The 18657-nt window shown below is 43.7% G+C and overlaps 1 protein-coding gene across 2 annotated transcripts; it reads left to right on the top strand.

Moving 5' to 3' along the window:
• The first annotated feature begins 115 nt into the window (after positions 1-115).
• KIF2C (kinesin family member 2C) lies at positions 116-17318 on the top strand. 2 transcript variants are annotated; one of them, XM_064665401.1, is made up of 22 exons: positions 116-272; positions 383-477; positions 2258-2359; positions 2589-2637; positions 4370-4411; positions 5256-5375; positions 6106-6222; positions 6630-6730; positions 6980-7075; positions 8077-8131; positions 8219-8381; positions 8669-8759; positions 10311-10374; positions 11517-11608; positions 11847-11989; positions 13349-13553; positions 13970-14080; positions 14580-14647; positions 15849-15951; positions 16029-16145; positions 16489-16624; positions 16792-17318. In XM_064665401.1, the coding sequence occupies exons 1-22, from the start codon at positions 209-211 to the stop codon at positions 16866-16868; spliced, it is 2211 nt and encodes a 736-aa protein (XP_064521471.1). In that variant the 5' UTR covers positions 116-208; the 3' UTR covers positions 16869-17318. The 2 variants fall into 2 exon arrangements, with proteins under 2 accessions (XP_064521471.1, XP_064521472.1); XM_064665402.1 differs by lacking the exon at positions 4370-4411.
• Positions 17319-18657: the final 1339 nt, after the last annotated feature.

The raw sequence follows: 18657 nt of genomic DNA on the forward strand, positions 1-18657 counted from the left end.
CGAGACTACATCTCCCGGCAGGCCCCGCGTCCGACGGCCGACAGTCCCCGGAATGCCGCGGAGTGGGGCCTGCCGGGAGATGTAGTCCTGCGGCGGCTCCCGGCAGCCCCCGCGGCACGCCGGCGCGCGGGGTTTAAACCGGCGGCGGTTGCCGGGCGGGTGTTTCGCTGCTGGGGCGGGACGCGGGTCCTGTCCCGGTGCCTGTGCCATGGACTCCCGCCTGTGCCGCAATGTCTACCCCGGCCTCGTCGTTAACATCCAGCGGAGCAATGGTGAGGGGGGGGAGGGAGCAGGGAGTTTGCGGGGTCCTGGCTGCCTCCGCCCGCGGGGCTCCCGGCGGCGTGGGGCGGTCGGGCTGGGACTCAACGCCGGCCTTTTCCAGGTTTAATCCATAAGGCGACGGTGAGCGCGGTGAAAGAGGAGCAGTGCTCCGTGCTGGTGGAGTGGTCTGAGGCCGGCATCACCAAGGGCAAGGAGGTGAGTGGCAGCTGCCCGCGGTCCCTTCCTTCCCGGGGCGCTCCAACGCTCCCGGCGGGATGTGCCTCGGAAAGCCCGGGCTCATGCACGGCCCAGCTCGGCTTTGCCCTTCTCCCCGCTGGGTGGGCAGCGCTTGTCCCACGCTGCTACCGCTGGCTCCGTGCTGTGCTCGTTCTGTACGTAATTAAAGCCATGACACTGATGTGCCAAGGTGGGACGCGAAAGCTGCGGTGCCCAAGCCTTTCAGAGGGAGCAAGGGGGTGTTCGGCCTCTCGCTCGTTTTGAATGTCCCGAGATGCCAGTTTTTCAGCTCTGTGGGCTGTTTGTTGGCTTTCTGTGCTTTCCGACTTCCCTTAAAACGTGCCACTGCTAAAGTACCACGTTAAGAGGGCTGGGTTTGATTTCCTGAATCTCTGCACTGATATGAAATAAATACTATGTGAGATGAGATGGGGTTGGGGCATTTGAGGCTGACGTAGCTGAAATACTGACAGTGAACAAAATCTCCCCTTGTCACTGAGCAAATGTACTTTTCCTCCTGGTTTCCCTGGAAATGTGCACTCTGGAGTTCAGTGAAAAATCTTAAAAATTGCTATTGGTTCGTTCTTCGAAACCAAAGGCATGCGTGTGCCTGCTGCATTCAAATATAAATAATGTGAAAAATCAGATGTAATCTCTGGCTAAATTGCATGTATGTGTTAGGATATTAAATCTTTATGAAGATTCTTCAAAATCCAGTGATTTTCTTATGTGCTTATGAATATACACTGCATATGTGCTTACAGACACTTAGAAATTATATTCTCCATGTACATGTTTCTGAGCTAATTCACTTTCAAATTAGCTGCTAACCGCTTCCACATAAACCAAATTTTGTAGATTGCTTCACTTATGCTTAAAAGTAGTATCTTTGCACTTTACAGAGCCTACTTGATTTTTTTCTCTTTTTATGGACTCTTCTTTTATTTAAGTAATTTGGAAGTTAATTGATTAGTTAGGAACTTCCTGGAGTGGTGCTTGTGTTACCTCGTTAGGCCAATTCCAGTCATAGCTGCTGCAATACCAGAACTTTTTGTGCACGAGTGCTTTCAAGCTCTTCAGTGGGGAAAGGTTTGAAAAATGGAACGGGGAGTGACTTGCTGCATTTGTGCTGAGCCTGCCCTTGGCTGCCTGCCCCTTCTCTGCCTGTGCCAGGGTACCCTGGTGAAGGCAGGATTATTATTTCAGGGGAGGGTTAGTCAGGAGGTGATAATTGGCCCCAGGTCCAAATGCTTGCAATAGCAAGTGAAGATGCAGGTGAATTAAGTTACGGATTAAATGCTGAAACCTTCTTTTCCTAAAGTCTAAGCAGCTCTTTGACGTTTATTTCAGTAAGTGCAATCACACAGTAAACACTTAATGCTCTCCTAGCACAGAAGTCACAGAGCTGCTGAGATTTACTAAGATTAGCAGTGAGAGATTAGACCAGTGGATACCAAATGGGCTTTGCCCATCTCTTCAGAAGTGCTCTATGGCACCTGCAGAGGTGTGTGGTGTTTGGCAGATGAGGGTAAATGGCTTAACTAGCACATTTCACTGGCATATTTGCATGTACCAGACTATTCAAACAGAATAGGAACAGAACTACTGTCTTGCCCTTCCAGGCAACTTTAACTTAACATCTATCAGATGGTGGGTAAGGTTTGTTTGCCTGTACTGAAAGCCAGGATTAGGAAAAAACCATGTGCTGAGCGGTAGCAGCAATATTTCACTCTGTAAAACCCTGCCTTTGCTCTTGTAGATTGGTATTAATGATGTGATAGCAGTAAATCCTGAATTATCAGAACTACCTGCTGCTGATGTGAAGGAGAACGTCCCTTTGCAAGACAATGTAACTGTACAGGTAAGTGCTTTAAAATAATTTAGTCTCTCCTAAGGTACTACAGTGTCAACAGCATAGGTCTTGTTATTTATAATACCCTCAGTCTTATAGTCTGAGGTGTCTAACGTGGCTTTTCTGTCTTATAGTTAGGCTTTGGTCAGAAATTCTTGTTGTATCAATGTTGCCCTGTAGAGCTGTGCTAGGTGTTTGCTGCTTACTCTGATTGCTTACAGTATTCATTGTTTTTCAGAAACAGAAGCGTAGAACAACCCTTTCAAAAATTCCTGCTCCACGGGAAGGTGAGCAAGTGTGGGGTTTTTTTTTTCTTTCCTCTGCTATATCCCTGTGGAACAGTGCTGGTCTTTCATAATATTCTACTTTAGTGCATCATAAGGCTTCTCATTCAGTGCTAACAAAGAGGATACCACTTCATACCAATGTTTTGGACTCCTGTGGGCAGCGACTTTGCTGGCAGGTTGCTGTCCTGTTCCCACAAGCTGGGGTTTGTTGACGTGTTGTCCTTTTCTACAGCATTGCTGTAGTTAACCCGTGCTTTAAATGCCACTAGACAATTACTGCTACAGAGAATTTTAAAGTTCCTTATGGAGTTTTGCAAATGCCACAAACAACAGAAGTTAAGTGGCAGTTATTAAGATTAAAGGTGTCAAAAGGAGAGTGGAAAGGACACAAAAGAAATAGCGGTGACAAATTGATGTCTCATCTTCACACAGTCTCCCTAGACAATAACTAGAGCTTTATGCTTGGAGATGTTTCAGAGCAGGCAGCCAAAGTGCCAGCTGGTGTGCCCCAGCTCAGAGATTACATGTCAGTACAATGTGGTGAGCAAAGCCAGAAGAGAAGATAGAGATGTCAGTGCGGGATTGCTAAGGAATTGTTCTTCCTGAGGTGTCAGGAGTCAGAAAACTCCCGTGTTTTCTACCTTCTTTTAACTTATTAGTTGACTCTTGGCGTTTTGAACTGCAAGTGGCAGCATTTACAGGTCTATTTGTAATACACTACCTGATGCTGAGGTTGAATGTTTACTAATTTAATTATTCTCTTAAAGTGCATAGTTAGCCAAAACTTGTGCTTCTCCATACAATTTAGCTGTAAACAAAACATCTGGGCTTGTCTGGCCTTTTCTGTTGCATGCAACGCAAGACAGGGAAGCTGGTCCCAGAAGACAACAGTATAAATCCCCTGGCATGGGAGGGGCAGGAGTAGTTCAAAAAGCTTAATGTGTGAAGAGCTGTTCTGTACCAGAGTATCCTGACTTTCCTCAAATTCAGAGAACTCCATAAATTTTGTGAACTGACAAGTAAAATGATGCAGTAAAGTCATGACTGTCTATAGTCAGGTCAGTTAATGGAGCTGGATAGCCAGCTGGAAAAACAAAGGTGTGTTAATCCAGTCACTGACTGATGGAAAGATGTCCTTGCAAAGGTCACAGCTCTCCTGAAGTATAAAATCTGAAATACCTGTTGCCTGTCCTACTGGAGGTCCCTGAAGAGCTGCTCAGAGCACAGGAGAGAAGCAGTGTTTTCAGTATTCCTGAAATAATTTTTGTTGTTATAACTAGCTAATGCCCACCAGTGTCAGAGTATCTGTCCTGTTGCAAACCCTGCACTGCGCCAATTAGAAAGCTAACACTGGCTTCAGACTTGCTCTTAGACTAAACAAATTAAAGAAGATCAGGAGGTGTCTGGCTCCATCTGACCCAGAAAATGAGAGAAGTAGAAGCACTGCTTTCAGAATCCATTAAGAAATAGGTATTGCCTCAGTCCTACAAATCAATAGGAATTTTGGAGAATGCTGAATATCCACACATACCAGAATCACTCAAATCAGACCCATTTAGATGCAGCAAATCCTCCAGTTAATCTGCCTGTCCAGGAGCACCAGAATTTACAGAAACAGTGCTGCTGTGTGTCTGATGAGAACAGGTCTGGGCATGTGTGACAAGAGCAAATGGAATAGAAATGCCATTCTTGAGTATAATGAAACTGATGCTTTTTGTTTCTAAAATTGTAGCAGTCGCACCTAATGTCTCTGTAGATGAGCAGAAGATTCCAGGTAAAGAGTTAACAGACAGAAGCACTGAATTTTGTGGGTATGGTTCTAAGGAATTTGATTCAAATTTTAAATGAACACTTGGTTTCAAACAGATCTGGTGTCCTTTGAAATCACGGTGATTAATTCTGGTAATTGCTAGTCATGACAGGTGAAGGGAGTTCCATCTTGCACATCGTGATCTCATTTTCATATAAGATTTGCTTTTTGGTTTTTTACATATTTTTTGAGGGGAATGTTCCAATCCTTCCCCTGGGAAGCTTTCCAGTGGACTTGGTCTCAACAAAAAAAATACCCAGGCATGTGACAATGGAGACTTGCCTACAAAAGGACCTTTTTCAAAGGTTTTATGTTGTGATTATACAGTCTTTCAGCTGAATTCAGTGTTATGGGGCTCCCAGTTCACTGTGCACCACACACAGTCTGTGTGTGGGTGCCCTGAGGGTGGGTGGGCACGATGCTGCCCACCCCAGTGCCCTGTCACCATCACAGAGATAATTCACAAGTGTGAAGTGCCCTGCAAGTGTGAAGCTTCAGAGGCTTTCCCAGTTCTGACTTGTAACTTCCTCCTTCCTAAGTATCAAGATGCTGCAACTGCCATAACCTTATGTGAATCCCTAGTGGTATCTGAGAGAAATTCATTGGAATTGCAAACCTGGAATAAACTGTTTGCTTTTCTATAGTGGTGTATTTAATGATCACTTTTCACCCACCTGCACTGCTTTGTCCTGCACTTTGTTATTGGAAAAGGTCCTTTTAACCACACCTTATTCCTCACTGTTCTGCACTTTGTGAGCACTCCATCAATTGCAAGTGTCTGAGTGTCCCTGGATTCCTGTTTCCAAAGCTGTGCGTGGCCGTTCCAGGATGTCTGCTGTCACAGAGTCTCAGTGCAGCCTCCAGGAAGATGAGATGGTGGTAGATCCCAGCACTTCTGTGCAAGCCAGAAAATATTTGTCAGTTCCTGGTGAGTGGAGAAAAAACACAGTGAACTCTCACTGTCAAACAAGGTGCTTTGTGTGCATTTAGTTAGGCAAACTGCAAATCCCAGGGGCATGAGCAACCTGTACTCCTTCATAGATAAAACAAGAGACCCAGAGGTCTGCCACTATGCAAATACCCAGAGCTCCTACCTGAAGGGGTTTCCAAAGGACTTTGGAAACAATGCTGTGCATAATGATGTACTTTATCAGCCAGAGAGCTGCAGTTGTGCATGTTGGGTGGATGTGGTATCTACTCAATGGCATGAAGTGGTATTTGTGGGGCTGGAGTGGGAAGAGAAGTGCCTTAATACTGCTGACAACACGCTCTGTAAATATACCAGTCACAGTTTTACCTGTATGGGTTGAGTAAAGCAGAAACTTGAGCCTCCTTGAATTATGAAATTCTAGTTATTTTACCAGGCTACCCTATGAATAGCTGAGGGCATGTTAAGTTCTGCAAAAACAATGAAATAAGAGGCTTGATACTAAATTCTTCTCTAATTGGTGAGGCCTTGATTTGCAGCTTTGAATAAAAGTTGGTGATTGGCAAAGAAGTTAAAAGTTTACTTGCACATTTGCCACAGGTTTTAGCTAGTTCTCTCTCCTGATCTGGATGTTGAAGAATGCTTGTGGTCCATGAGGCTTTACAGATTGCAGAATCGTTCTTGATCTTTGAGATTTAATTATTGGTTTTGGTCTGGCTTCTTTCTGCAGCTGGCCGAACCAGGGCTAGCAGGCTGGGCTGTGTTCCAGAAGCCTCACTGCCAAGTGTAAATGAAAATACAGAGAATCATCTGCCTGCTGCTAGAACGAGCACTTCAGGGAGCCCAGGTACCAGGGAGCAGTGGATAAAGACTGACTCGTCAGTCAGCAATGAATCACTATGTGATTGCTGCTTTGTATACTCCGAGACTAAAGCTTTGAAAAGGTGACTTTGGCAGCAAGATTGAATATCTTGAGTATTTTTTTATTAAAAATGTGTAACTCTGTTATACTGGTATTGCCTCAGAAGTGCTGCCTTTGCTGTAGTGTGGTAGCGTGACTTCCAGGGCAGTTTCCCTGGTAGGTAGATCTGGTTTGGGAAGGAAGTGCTGCAAAATTCATGACCATCCTTCTGAAGATGATTGTTTCCTGTACAAGTTAGTCTGCCAGCAACCTGGAAAAGCTGAAATATTTGTCTTGTACTTTAAAACCTAGTATGAAAATTTAGTCCAATGAACTGTTTTCATTTTATCTAGTTCGGAGAAGATCCAACATTGTGAAAGAGATGGAGAAAATGAAAAGCAAGAGAGAAGAAAAAAGAGCTCAAATCAGTGAAATCAGGATAAAACGAGCGCAGGTACACTACAATACACCTGTCAGGGGAAATTCTATGGGACAGTGTACCACAATAGCTGAAACTAAAACAAATGTATTTTGGACGGGCTTTGTTCTTACGAGGTACATAAGGATGGATTGATTCTAGTTTCAGAAAGTTCAGAACCTTGTGAAATGCTTCTAATTACATACAGCTGACTGCTTAGTAGGCTCTGGGGCTTTTTTGCTGTAACAGATCAATTACCTTCACATCCATGGTTTTTCCATGCAGGAGTTTGACAGCAGCTGTCCAAACTGGGAGTTTGCACGTATGATCAAGGAATTCAGAGCAACTTTAAACTGCCAGCCAATATCTGTAGATGATCCAGTAAGTAAATACTGAGGCTACTAACTGCAGCCTGTAGACAGACTTCATTTTGTACTGAAAATTTGGTATTGAGCAGCTGGTATATCACTGCACCTCGGAAATCCTCTGAGCATATTGTGAGCTTGAGGCACCTGGTGGTATGTGTGAGGTCACTTGCCTTCCCCTTCTAGGGCTAAGCTGCCTTGCTTTACTGTGCATATGACACTAGTGAAGAACTTGCCCTTCAACAGTTATCACACAATGATTTGTGAGCATCAATGTCTTTCAGAGTTTGTAAATGGCAGAGCCATTGTAAGTATAGGCATAATTTAAAATGGACCGTTGCCCTATTACAGAAAGTGTTAATATGGGTAAATCATATAATAAGTGATTTTTAAACTAGGTCAAAAAGTAGAGGAGCAAAAGTAGAGGTCAAAAACTAGAAAAACCAGGCTTGGTCAGGATCTTCAGCAATTGAAAAAAAAAAATTACATATTGCTGTGTGACAGGAGAGGAGCTTGTTACCTTCTGCCTCACCCAATGGCACATGCACTTCCCAGCTCACCTGATGTGTAGCTGTGCTGCACAAATAGCTTAACTTATTGCATCAGTAAAGAACTCTGGGTCAAAAAAGACCTCTGGGGTAAATGAAAGTATTAATTTGCATGAATTTGACCATAGTTGCAGTACTGATATCACAAACTTTTCTGAAAAGCTGACTGGGATCTAAACTTTCTCTTATTTCTGCTACAGAATATTTGAGGCACTTTCTATAGCATAGCAGCACTTCCACTTGATATGTTGGAGAACGCTACATAAAGGTCAATTATTTGCAGTGTTTCTTTTGCATTGAATGCCCTTTAAGACTGACATCCCTTCATGAGAGGGTCTGACCAGTAGCAGAGGCAACACTGATCAGCACACAGAAAAGTAGATGTGAGGGGGGCATTGCATCTCTCTAATATGAAGTAGGTGTGAGTGCAAGTGGGAAATAATTATTTGTTTTCTTACTTTTCTTTTAGATAGAAGAACATAGGATTTGTGTCTGTGTGAGGAAGCGCCCTCTCAATAGGCAAGGTGAGTGTACTGACCAAGCAGCTCTATCTTGGAGCAGTTTGACATTTTTCATTCTTGTTAAAACTGATGGTGTTTTTCTGTCAACAGAACTTCAAAAAAAGGAGTGTGATGTGGTTACTGTTCCAAGCAAGTGTGTCCTGATGGTGCATGAGCCAAAGCAGAAAGTAGACCTAACCAAATATCTTGACACCCAGACATTTAGATTTGACTTTTCATTTGATGAAACCTCTTCTAATGAAATGGTGTACAGGTAATGCTTGCTGCTTATCAGGAACAGCTTTCAGATAAAAGCAGGGAGCTATGGGTAGATAGCATTCTGGCTTAAAGAAACTGTTACCTGAAATAAGTATTAAAATCCTTTTTGGAGGAAACCAAAGGACTGAAAAGTCTAAAGCTTGTTTTTGGCATGGCCTTGCTGATTTCCTAAGGATTTGCTTTTATTTAATTTTTTTTTTTTTTTAAGAGAAGCTGATGACAATGAAGCAGGATGTGAAATGTTTCCCTTAATTTTTTCTTTTTTACCTTCTAAATATCCAGATTCACTGCTAGACCTCTTGTAGAGACCATCTTTGAGGGTGGAAAAGCGACATGCTTTGCATATGGCCAGACAGGCAGTGGCAAGACACATGTAAGTTTTTCTCCAAGGTCTAGCTTTGAAGTATTTTAAAGATCCTTGATGTTGATCATGAGTAGGATTGTTACAAGGCGTTTGGATCTTGGTTTTATTGTCTTAAAGCTTTGTTAGATGTTAACTCTTCTTCTGTAGCTTTGCGTATTAGTAGGTTTCCTTTGAGGTTTTAAGGAAAATTTGTACTAAAATCCCTCCATAGCTGGCTTTTTAAAGACATAGGATGTCCTGACATGTCAGTTTTAGTCATGGCTATTCCTTGCCTCAAATGGCTGTTGCTTCTTAACACTTGTCTATAAAGTGGGGCTGTTATCCTACATCTGAGACAAAGGCTACTGCCTATCCTGTGTTTTGAGCTTGGAGGCATTCCAAAGACTTCAGCAATTATATAAGAATAAGCCTCTTGATGCACATAAACACTTAATTTGTGAAGAGGGCAAATTTAGCGTATTTGCTTTCTAACTACTCCTTCTAGTCTACCAGTTGCAGTTTCAAGAGACGTGAAAGCTGTTTTCTGATCTCAAAGGTGACATGCTCTAAATTTTCAACAGCTGTGTTGTCTTTAACATTCTTCTTCTGGGAACTGTGAGGAAGGATCCTCACAATATGATAGTGGAGTCAAATCTGCTGTCCTGTTCTGCAAAATCCCTTTTCTGCAAGATCAACAACTGTTGATCTTGATTGTACCAGGCTAACCTGCTGCTCAGGTAGTTGCTGTTTTTCTGGTGTTAAAGCCAAGTTTTAGGCCAGGATCTCCTATTGTTAGTGTTACATAGTGAGCTGTAGATCTCTTCCTGTAATCCAGAAGAAAATTTGGAAGCTTATAAAAGTCTGAACACAGGTTGCCTTCATTGCACTGGAAAGGGCAGACAAAGCTGTTCATCTGAGTGTTGTTACAGGAATACAACTGTGAGGCACTAAAATCATAGGTGATGAAGTTACTTTCCCTTCCCAATCCTAGGGCAGAACTAGTTCAAGGACAGCAGCCCTACCTTGAGACTGGAGTGTTGCACATTAAACTGGCAGATTGAGCTGTGTTTTAAATAATTGACTCTGTCTCATCTACAGGTTGGTAGAGCAGGTCACTAGAACAGCACTAACTGAAAATGTTGGGATTAAAGGTACCTTGGTCAAAGGAGTTAAAGATATTGTCTGCTCTAAATTTGCATTTTGATGTCATATGTTAACTTTTGCAAGTAGCAGCAAAAATGTTACTCAACTTATGTCCTAAGAAATGAGGCTTTGTCTCTTCTGACCAGAGGCTGTTTGGTTGCTCTGTCAAGGCCATGCATTTTCCTCGGAGGAACAACTACTTTGACTCTGCAGCCAGAGCCTTACAGGCATTCAGCTGTTGCTTTGTGTAGTCAAGATCTTCTTTCCGAACTGATAGGGAAGCAGCAAATTAATTTTATCCTGAGTTGCACTGTGTTCTAATCATCTTGCTGACATTGGAGCATATCTATGGTAACTTCCTAGTCTGTTCTTGGGGCTGAGATCAGGTAGGCTGACTTGTTGGTACCACACCTGACCTCTGGCCTTTTCTCTTCACAGACTATGGGCGGAGACTTCTCTGGGAAAATACAGAATGCCTCAAAGGGCATATATGCCTTTGCCTGTAAGTTGATTCTTCTATAGATACAAAAATCAAATTAGTGCTTGTTTTTCTTAAATAGATAAGATCTGGTTTTGTATGGTTATTTAAAATGTGCCCAGTAGAAGATACATAAAGTATTTGTGTTTTCAGTAATAAGTGCTGGTGTTTGCAGAAGGTATGGTTAATTTTTTTATTGGTTTCACAAAATATTTTCCCTCCAGCCTTTAACATCCACACTTAACTCACCAAAAGATAACTTGTTTCTGAGGCAAGGAGATGACGTGTTCTCTACTTTGGCATTTTCTGGGCTGAACCATTTAATTTTGATTCTTCTGCCTTTCTTGTGTCTCAGACCAAGGTCGGTGTTTGGAAAAAAAACTGACTTGAATGCAACACAGCTCCATCCATTTCTGATATAAAACTTGTTACACAAAAGGATGTATATGTCAGGTTTCTTCCTGTAAGCGTTAGATGCAAAAAACCTAGCACATACAAAATGATTTCAGAAAACATGCTTAGAAGCCTCTCCTTGATATACTGCCTAGAAAGCACCAAAACCCCTGACCTCTACCTTCCCTTTAGAAAGGCACGTTGTGAAAGCAGTCTGTGCAGCAAGGCAGCTGAAACAGAAGCAACTGTTGGCTGATCTCTGAAAAACAGTTATGACTGGCCCTGAAGGAGTCTTTGCTTTTCAGCTGAGTTTCAAAGTCTGAAGCCTAATTGTGAAAAGTTACACTGAATCCAGCCACAGGCACAACTAATCTGGTACATTGTCTCCAAACCGCAGCAAAGCAGATGCTCAGGAATGCATGTTTCCTAGGCTTTCTGCAAGGAGCGCTTGAAACACAAACACATGACTCTTTCAGGCCTGTCCAAAACAATAGCAGATCCCAGTGTTCCCCCAGAGCAGTAAGGATTGCTGTCTATGGGTGACATTAGCAGTAGAAACTTCTGTATTCCCCCGTTTTCAGTCTCTGGATAAGGATGTAGCTGAATCTGTTCTCCAGATGGTAGCTCAGCACTGATTTTTCACAAGCATTTGTTTGGATGACTGTCATTCAGCTGCTACAGACACTGCCTTATGGCTGTGCAATATTTGAAAGTAGATCAAATAGCAACTAGAGTGTGTTTTAAACCAGTTAACTTCTGCCCTTCTTCACTAGCACAAGATGTCTTCCTCCTCCTAAGCCAGCCCAGGTACAGGAGTCAGAATCTGGAAGTCTATGTGACTTTCTTTGAAATATACAATGGAAAGGTAAGACTTTATTTTTAAATCTTGACCTGATTTCTTTGGTTGAATATTTCATAAGTAGCTGAGCCAAACTTACTATTTTCTATAGTTCTATGTATTCTATTGATCTTGGTGTGTGTGGAATTGAATTGGCAGGCTATGATAAAGGTGCTGATTCTTTATAGTTTGTATAAAGACACTGCAAAATACTTCCAAGAAGACCTTGTTCAGATTTGCCTCAATCTTGTTGCCTGAAATATAGGTGTTTGACCTCTTGAATAAGAAGGCCAAGCTTCGAGTCCTGGAGGATGGCAAGCAGCAGGTCCAGGTTGTTGGTCTCCAAGAAAGACAAGTTGGCTGTGCTGAGGATGTCATCAGAATGATCGCGATTGGCAGTGCCTGCAGGTTTGGTGCCTTGAAACCCCTAAGAGTGGTCATGTCCTCTTGTATCTCCACATCTAGAAAAAACATATGATGTCTGGTGCTGGTGCTTTGAGACTTAAACAGAACCTTGTTTTTCCCAGTAACAGGCACCTCTGCATGAATTCCAGAAGGTGGTTACCCAATAATGGGGTGGGTTCAGCCTGGCTGCCATAAAGGAAAGTCAGAGCTCATCATTCATATGTCCTCATGTAACTCCAATGAGAGAAACTATTCACATGAGGACATGGCTGCCTTTGTGCTTTCTAGGAGTATCAGCTACTTTACAGGAATACAATTAGCTCCCTATGGGCTTGTCAGATCAAGTAACAGCAGCTGGCATCAACCACAGTTGCAAAAATGCTTTGGCTTAACTGCAGACCAGATGAGCTTATTCCAATGACAACAAAAATGCTGCATGTCATTCAGGAATCTTGTCTAAAGAATCCTTGAGAGCAGGTGCCAAGGGACAGCTGTAGGCTTGGCACATCATCCTGGCAGGAAAGGCTGTGGTTGGGGCAGCTCTGCCTTTGTACTGGTGTTTTTAATTGGGAGCTAAAACCTGTATTACCAAACCTTACCTGTTTCAGTTAAGTTGCAGCAGCTGTGGAAACATTACAAGGCAAATGAGAGCTCCTTGGCTTCTGTACTGCACTGCATGTGCAGATATGCACATCCTGAAAGCTCATTCAGCACTCTGCTGTGCATCCTGTTTTGGCTGGCAATTCAGTCATGAACTCTTTTTTTTAGCCTTGCTTTAGGACAACCTGCCAGCATTCTCAGAGAATAAATTACAATGAAGGTCACAGGCAGGTTTAACTTGAAATGCCAATCTGTGCCTTGCAGTGATGGGACAGGTGCAGCTGCACAGCAGAGGTGAAGTGCCAAGCCAGCTTGGCTGGAGAAAGGGATTTACCATGACTGTAATGTGCTAGAACAGCTAATGCTGTTTAGTGGGAAGCTTGGCTGAGCTTACTATATAATGGCAGATGCATTAGGAAAATGACAGTGGCTGTGCTGAAGGTGTGACTTCCAGCTCCAAGTGCCTGTGAGGCATTAGCATCAGAAAGGCATTCCAGTGTAGGCTGGCTGAATTGAGCCAAGCAGCTTAAATAGCCTTACATCTCTATAACCAGGGTGCAGGTTCATATTTTTCACAGCAGTCCTGTGCTCTTGTATCAGAAGTAACTCCATAATTCACACAAACTTGAAGTATTAATGTGTGGGATAAAACCTGGGAGGTTAAACAATTTAATTGAATGGCTGCAGGTCTTGCCTAGTGCTGTCAGGACCTGTTGTCTCCTATGACACAGTTCTAATGCTTGTTTGCCATCTTTGCTGCAGGACGTCTGGGCAGACTTTTGCAAATGCCAGCTCTTCACGGTCACACGCCTGCTTCCAAATCATACTGCGCCAAAGAGGACAACTGATTGGCAAATTTTCCCTGGTGGATCTGGCAGGAAATGAGAGGGGTGCAGACACAGCTAGTGCTGATCGGCAGACACGAATGGAAGGTGCAGAAATCAATAAGAGCTTGCTGGCTTTGAAGGTGAGCTAATAGGTCAGGGAGCAAAGAGTGATAATCCACGTACGGATTCTGTTCAGCTCCGGGGTTATCAGGAAAAGAACAGCCAAGAAAATATTTAGTATGTGAGCAAACCTGAAAATGGGGTATACTTCCATTTAGAGTGTTTCCAGGAAAGCAGTGCAGACTTGTCAGGCCAGACACTGGTAGAGCCTCATTCAAGTTGTCTCTTTTTTTCACATATTATTTTTTTCACATACCTGCTGTCCTGTGACAGTCAAATATCTGGTGTATATTTTAAAGGCTATGAAGGACTACAGAGCAGTAGATGTGACCATTGTTCAGCCTGTTGGGTTTACCAGCAGCTGGTGGTTGATAGCCTGCAGAGCTGTGTGAGGAGAGATACCGATACTGCATTCACAAGACTTATCTTTTCTTAGGAGTGTATCCGAGCTTTAGGGCAGAACAAGTCTCACACCCCTTTTCGGGAGAGCAAGCTGACCCAGGTGCTAAGAGACTCTTTCATAGGAACAAACTCAAGGACCTGTATGGTGAGTATGCATGTCAAACACACTGCTTATGGGTTCTGTAATTTGACCAGTACCTGCACACTCTCCTAGAATGAGCGGATTTTGAAGTCAGAAAGCTTCAAGTCTCTCAAAAAAAAAAAAAGTCATACAGTTTCTTCACAGAAACTTGCCCATGGTGACTGAGATAATAAATTGGTGAGCTATGCCCAGTTCCCATAGAAGCAGAGCTGCAGAAGACACTTCCATACAGTGAATCTGTAGGAGAGTCTGGTGTGCTCTCAAAGGACTTTTCTTCCTGTGGAGGGTGAATCACAGTGGGTGTACACAAAGCAAGTGGAAAGTTTGATATAGGGCTCCTGGCATGTCCAACAGAAGCTATAAAGAAAAATGGACTTGACAGACTGTGTCAACTCTGACCCTTTGTCCTAAAATATCCCAGCTGTGTGGTGAGATCTGTAGAACCATTAACATGAACAAAAGTCAGATGTGAGAGTCACTGAGGTTTCTGCTCTGTTTGCAGATAGCAATGATTTCTCCAGGCATGAATTCGTGTGAGTACACCTTAAACACGCTGAGATACGCTGACAGGTAATGGCCTTTCAGACCTGGGGATTCTAATCTTGTGCAAAAGGTGTTTTGGCTGCTTTTACTTTGACCTTTGGAATCGCAAGTTCTTTTGTATTGTTTGTAATGGCAACCTGGAGGTTGGTTGTTAGGAGGAAATTACCTTAGAGCTGTCATATGAAACTAACCTGGGTGTTTTCTGTGTGAGACACAACAGAGGTGTGTAAAACCATGAGTAATGCCTCCTTTCCTCAGAGGAGTCTACTCTCATGGTAGACTTTGGACTACCCTGGTTCTTGTAGGGAGTTTCCTCTGTCCTGAACGGTTACCTCCATGCCCTTTACTTTTTGTAGTACTTGGGGTCCCATCTGTAAGGATGTGCTAAGAATGTGTGTCACGAATGAGTGTTTAGGTTACTCAAAGAATCACTGGCAAAGGTATCGGCAAAAGCAGGTTTAAAAATAAAGTGAAAGTACAACAGTTGGTTGGCAAGGTTCACTCTACTACTTACTAGGCAGTAGGCAGTTAAAGAACACAGAGAAGAATCAGACTAAAATCAACCTAAAATGATCTACGTGGAGGCTGGGGAATGGAAAAAGGGGTAAGGATGGGAAAACAGTAAGGATAAAAAGGAATAAGGAAGACCCTCCTGCTGAGTCACAAGGTTCAGAGTGGACCCCCTTGCCAAGCTTAGCCCTGGACTTAACCAATGGTTTAAGTCTTAAGATTTAACCATGCTTAATCCATAGCCTAATTGAAACAATTTAACAAAAGATTCTATAAAATTTACTCTAAGCACAACAATAACTCACAGGCCTAACTTACTTATGAATCTAACGTACTTAAGAATCTAAGAGAGCAACCTTCACAGTATATTTGCTATAGCACACTGGCACACACTCTGACCTGAGGGATTGTGTACAAGGTGTATGTGCCACCTGCTGTGAAGGGGCTTCAGTCTGAGCTCAAGTGGTGTGTGACTGCCAGAGTGGATGGTTGGACAGGAAAGTTTTTCCTTAATGCAAACGTCTCTTGGCTTTCCTTCTCATAGTCTTTGGGGGGTATCTGCCCACGTGAGCTCGTTTGGGGGGTGGTAATGTGCAGTGTTTTAAGTGCAGCTGAATGTCTCTTGCTGAGCACTGACTGATTGGAGCAGCCGCTTTGTGACGCTGTAGCTGAGAAACTGCTGGAAGAAGAATTTGAGTGACAAATCTTCTTGTTGCAGAGTGAAAGAGCTCAGCCCTCATGATGGAGGTGGTGACATGCAGAATCAGATGGAGACTGAGGAAATGGAGACTGGTGGAGAAGGCTTGGGTCTTCAATACAGTGTACGTGTGTGCAGTGGGCTGAAGAGAACTCAAAGCTGGGAACAACTTGCTGTTCTTACGTGTGCTGTTTCTTTCAGTTCTCCAAGGATGAGGAGGAAGATCTCTCTCCCCACATGTTCAAGTATCGTGAGGCTATGACTCAAGTTAGTGAACGGGAGGAGAAGGTTGTAGAACAGCTTAGAGAACTGAGACAGGTATGTGGAAGTGGCAAGCCCAGCCCAGGCTGCCTTCTACATGTCTGAGCCAAGTGCTGCTGGGGAGGCTCTAGGCTGTAATGTACAGTGGTGTTACTTTTTCCTCACCACTAACTTTTTCCTCTGGTTTCCTGCCCAACTGGTTAAACTGGGGTGTTTCAGTGCTTTTTGGCCTGCTGGATCCTCTTCCTCTCCAACTAGCAACTTCTACTTGTTGCTAATGAGCACTGACTGCTCCTGCTCTGCAGAAGCTCAGCTCTGTTGGCTGGAGTGCCAGATGTGAAGCAACTAATTGAATTTCCAGAAAGTCAACTTCTCATTACTGTTATCCCTGTAAATACAGAGAATGATGACAATGATGAGTGAAGTTGACTACCTCCTGGGAATCACAGAGAAACCTGACTATGATCTCGAGACCTTTGTGAGCAGAGCTAAGTACTTCGTAGAGGACGGCTCAAGAAATTTCCTCAGTGTTAGAGGTATGTGAGTGCCTGTCTGACTAGCACTGTCACTAATGCTTTTCCAAAGACCTGAAAGTAACCCCAGCATACCTGTGGGGGTTTGAGCACCCAGTCCTTCTGCATAGCTGGGCTGGGAAACTCAGCTTCCAGGTCAGTCACCCTGTCACTCCTATCTTCCTTTACAGAAACACTGGATGCCCTGGGGGCTGCCATGCAACTGGAGGAGCAAGCTAGCAAGCAGATAAGAAGGCAGAGGCCTTAGTCATTACAGCAAAATCTGGTTCACAAGCAATTTTTCACACACTTGTCTTGTCTTGCATGTCTGTCAGTGGTTTGTGTCAGTCGTTTTAAATGTGGTAGAGTGTCTGCAGGTCACGTGTGCCCAAGGGCAGTGAACACGGCAGGCTTTTTCTCCATGGCCTGTATCAGGGGACTCAGCAAAGTGCTAAAATGCACTCACTACAAGGCTTGGGGAGGAAGCCTGAGGGTCTGCAGTCTCTGCCTGAGAGATGCCTGGCATCTGGCCTTTTGCTGGTGACAGTGGTGTCCCCTAATAGAACTAAATACACATGTATAGTACATAACCTTTCCAGATGTGCTTGAAGCACTGCAAAAGTGTTGCAAGTTTTGCTTTTCTAGAAACAAAATGGACTATGTGATTGTAAAACTCAGTATTTTAAGAAGTTGAATAAATAAATGTTCTTGGATTTAATTATCTTCTGTCCTATAAAATATATTTCTTGCTGATTTTGGTAAAGTCTAACAGCCCTAAAGACTGGCTGGTTGTATAGAGAGGCTGATTTCTTGGATGTTTTTTTCCAAAGTCTTTATACTTGTAATGTTTACATAAAAATCACTTGAAATAAGTTTTGTCTCTTAATTTTGAGATCTTGCTGGGTAGAACTTGCCTAACATGGGGGAAGGTAGTTTAGAGGGTACCTATCCTCCTATATAGTGAGTGGCTCAGCTATTTTATCAAGTAAGTAGGAAGGGCCCTGTGAGACTTATTTGTACCACTGGAGCTTATGTAGGTTTTGAAGATAGCCAAAGGATCTTATTTTATATTTCTTCATATGTTTCCCATTTTATGCCACATAAAATACACAAAGATGTTCAGTAGCCCCCCAAAATCTGTATTTGAGGGCAGAAATGCAAAGCTGGGCCCTGGCCCATGTGTGCAGTCTGGGTACTGGTGGATGTATACACCCTGTCCTCTGGGAAAGAGCAGGTTGGGGAGATAGGTGTGAGACGTGCTGCTGCCTGCTCTTTCCTATTTGTTCAGCTCAGGCCAGGGGTTGTCTTGGAAAGAACAAAACAGGCCTGTAGGCTCTAGGTTCAGCAACATTGGATGCAGCTATGCAAGCATCAGATCACAAGGGGAGCCTTCTACTACTATTCCCTCTTTGAGTTGTCTTCTCCCTCTGAAAGTTAAGGGTGTAATTTCAGTGACAGTGCATCCAGCTCTGCACTCACCTTCTCTGGACTGCATCCTTGCCATGTCTCTGGGGATGCTGACTAGAGGGGAGGCCAGTTATTCAGTCCGGACTGGATCCATTTTTGTGTGCCAGGTTTCAGGACGGGCCTGGAAAAGACAGTAAAAGATCTTTGTGGGATGTGGGCAAGCAGTAGTCATAAGCAGCTAAAGAAGGAATCCCTCAACCCCAACAGGATCCTTCTCCACAGCTGGGGAACTTTGTGATGAGCAGTTTAGGTTCTGGGGGCAGTGTGGGGCTGAGAACTCTGAAGGTTTCTGAATGGTCAAAGCTGACTTGGATCTGGGCTCTGCCTGCATCGTACTCATATGGCACATCCAGAGTAAAAGGGCTGTTATGCCCTGCTGAGTCTGGACTCAGTAGGGATTACCCAGCCCTTCTCCGTGATGCCTGGGTGCAAGAAACAAAGTATTGCCCCTTGTTTGTTCTACCTCCCCACCCTGGACTTAATATTGTTTACTAATCTGTATATCTAATGCAGGAGCCAGAGACCTGATTTCTAGGCCATCATCCCCCTACCCTGGATGGGGGAAGAAGCACACAACAAATGGAGTCTGG

This window comes from Pseudopipra pipra, chromosome 9, assembly GCF_036250125.1.
Source record: "Pseudopipra pipra isolate bDixPip1 chromosome 9, bDixPip1.hap1, whole genome shotgun sequence".
Lineage (NCBI taxonomy): Eukaryota > Metazoa > Chordata > Aves > Passeriformes > Pipridae > Pseudopipra > Pseudopipra pipra.

Coding starts and splice junctions, on each gene's coding strand:
- KIF2C (XM_064665401.1), top strand. CDS start 209: ATGGACTCCCGCCTGTGCCGCAATGTCTACCCCGGCCTCGTCGTTAAC. Junction 5,376..6,105: donor AAAATATTTGTCAGTTCCTG/GTGAGTGGAGAA, acceptor TTCTTTCTGCAG/CTGGCCGAACCAGGGCTAGC. Junction 6,223..6,629: donor GAGCACTTCAGGGAGCCCAG/GTACCAGGGAGC, acceptor CATTTTATCTAG/TTCGGAGAAGATCCAACATT.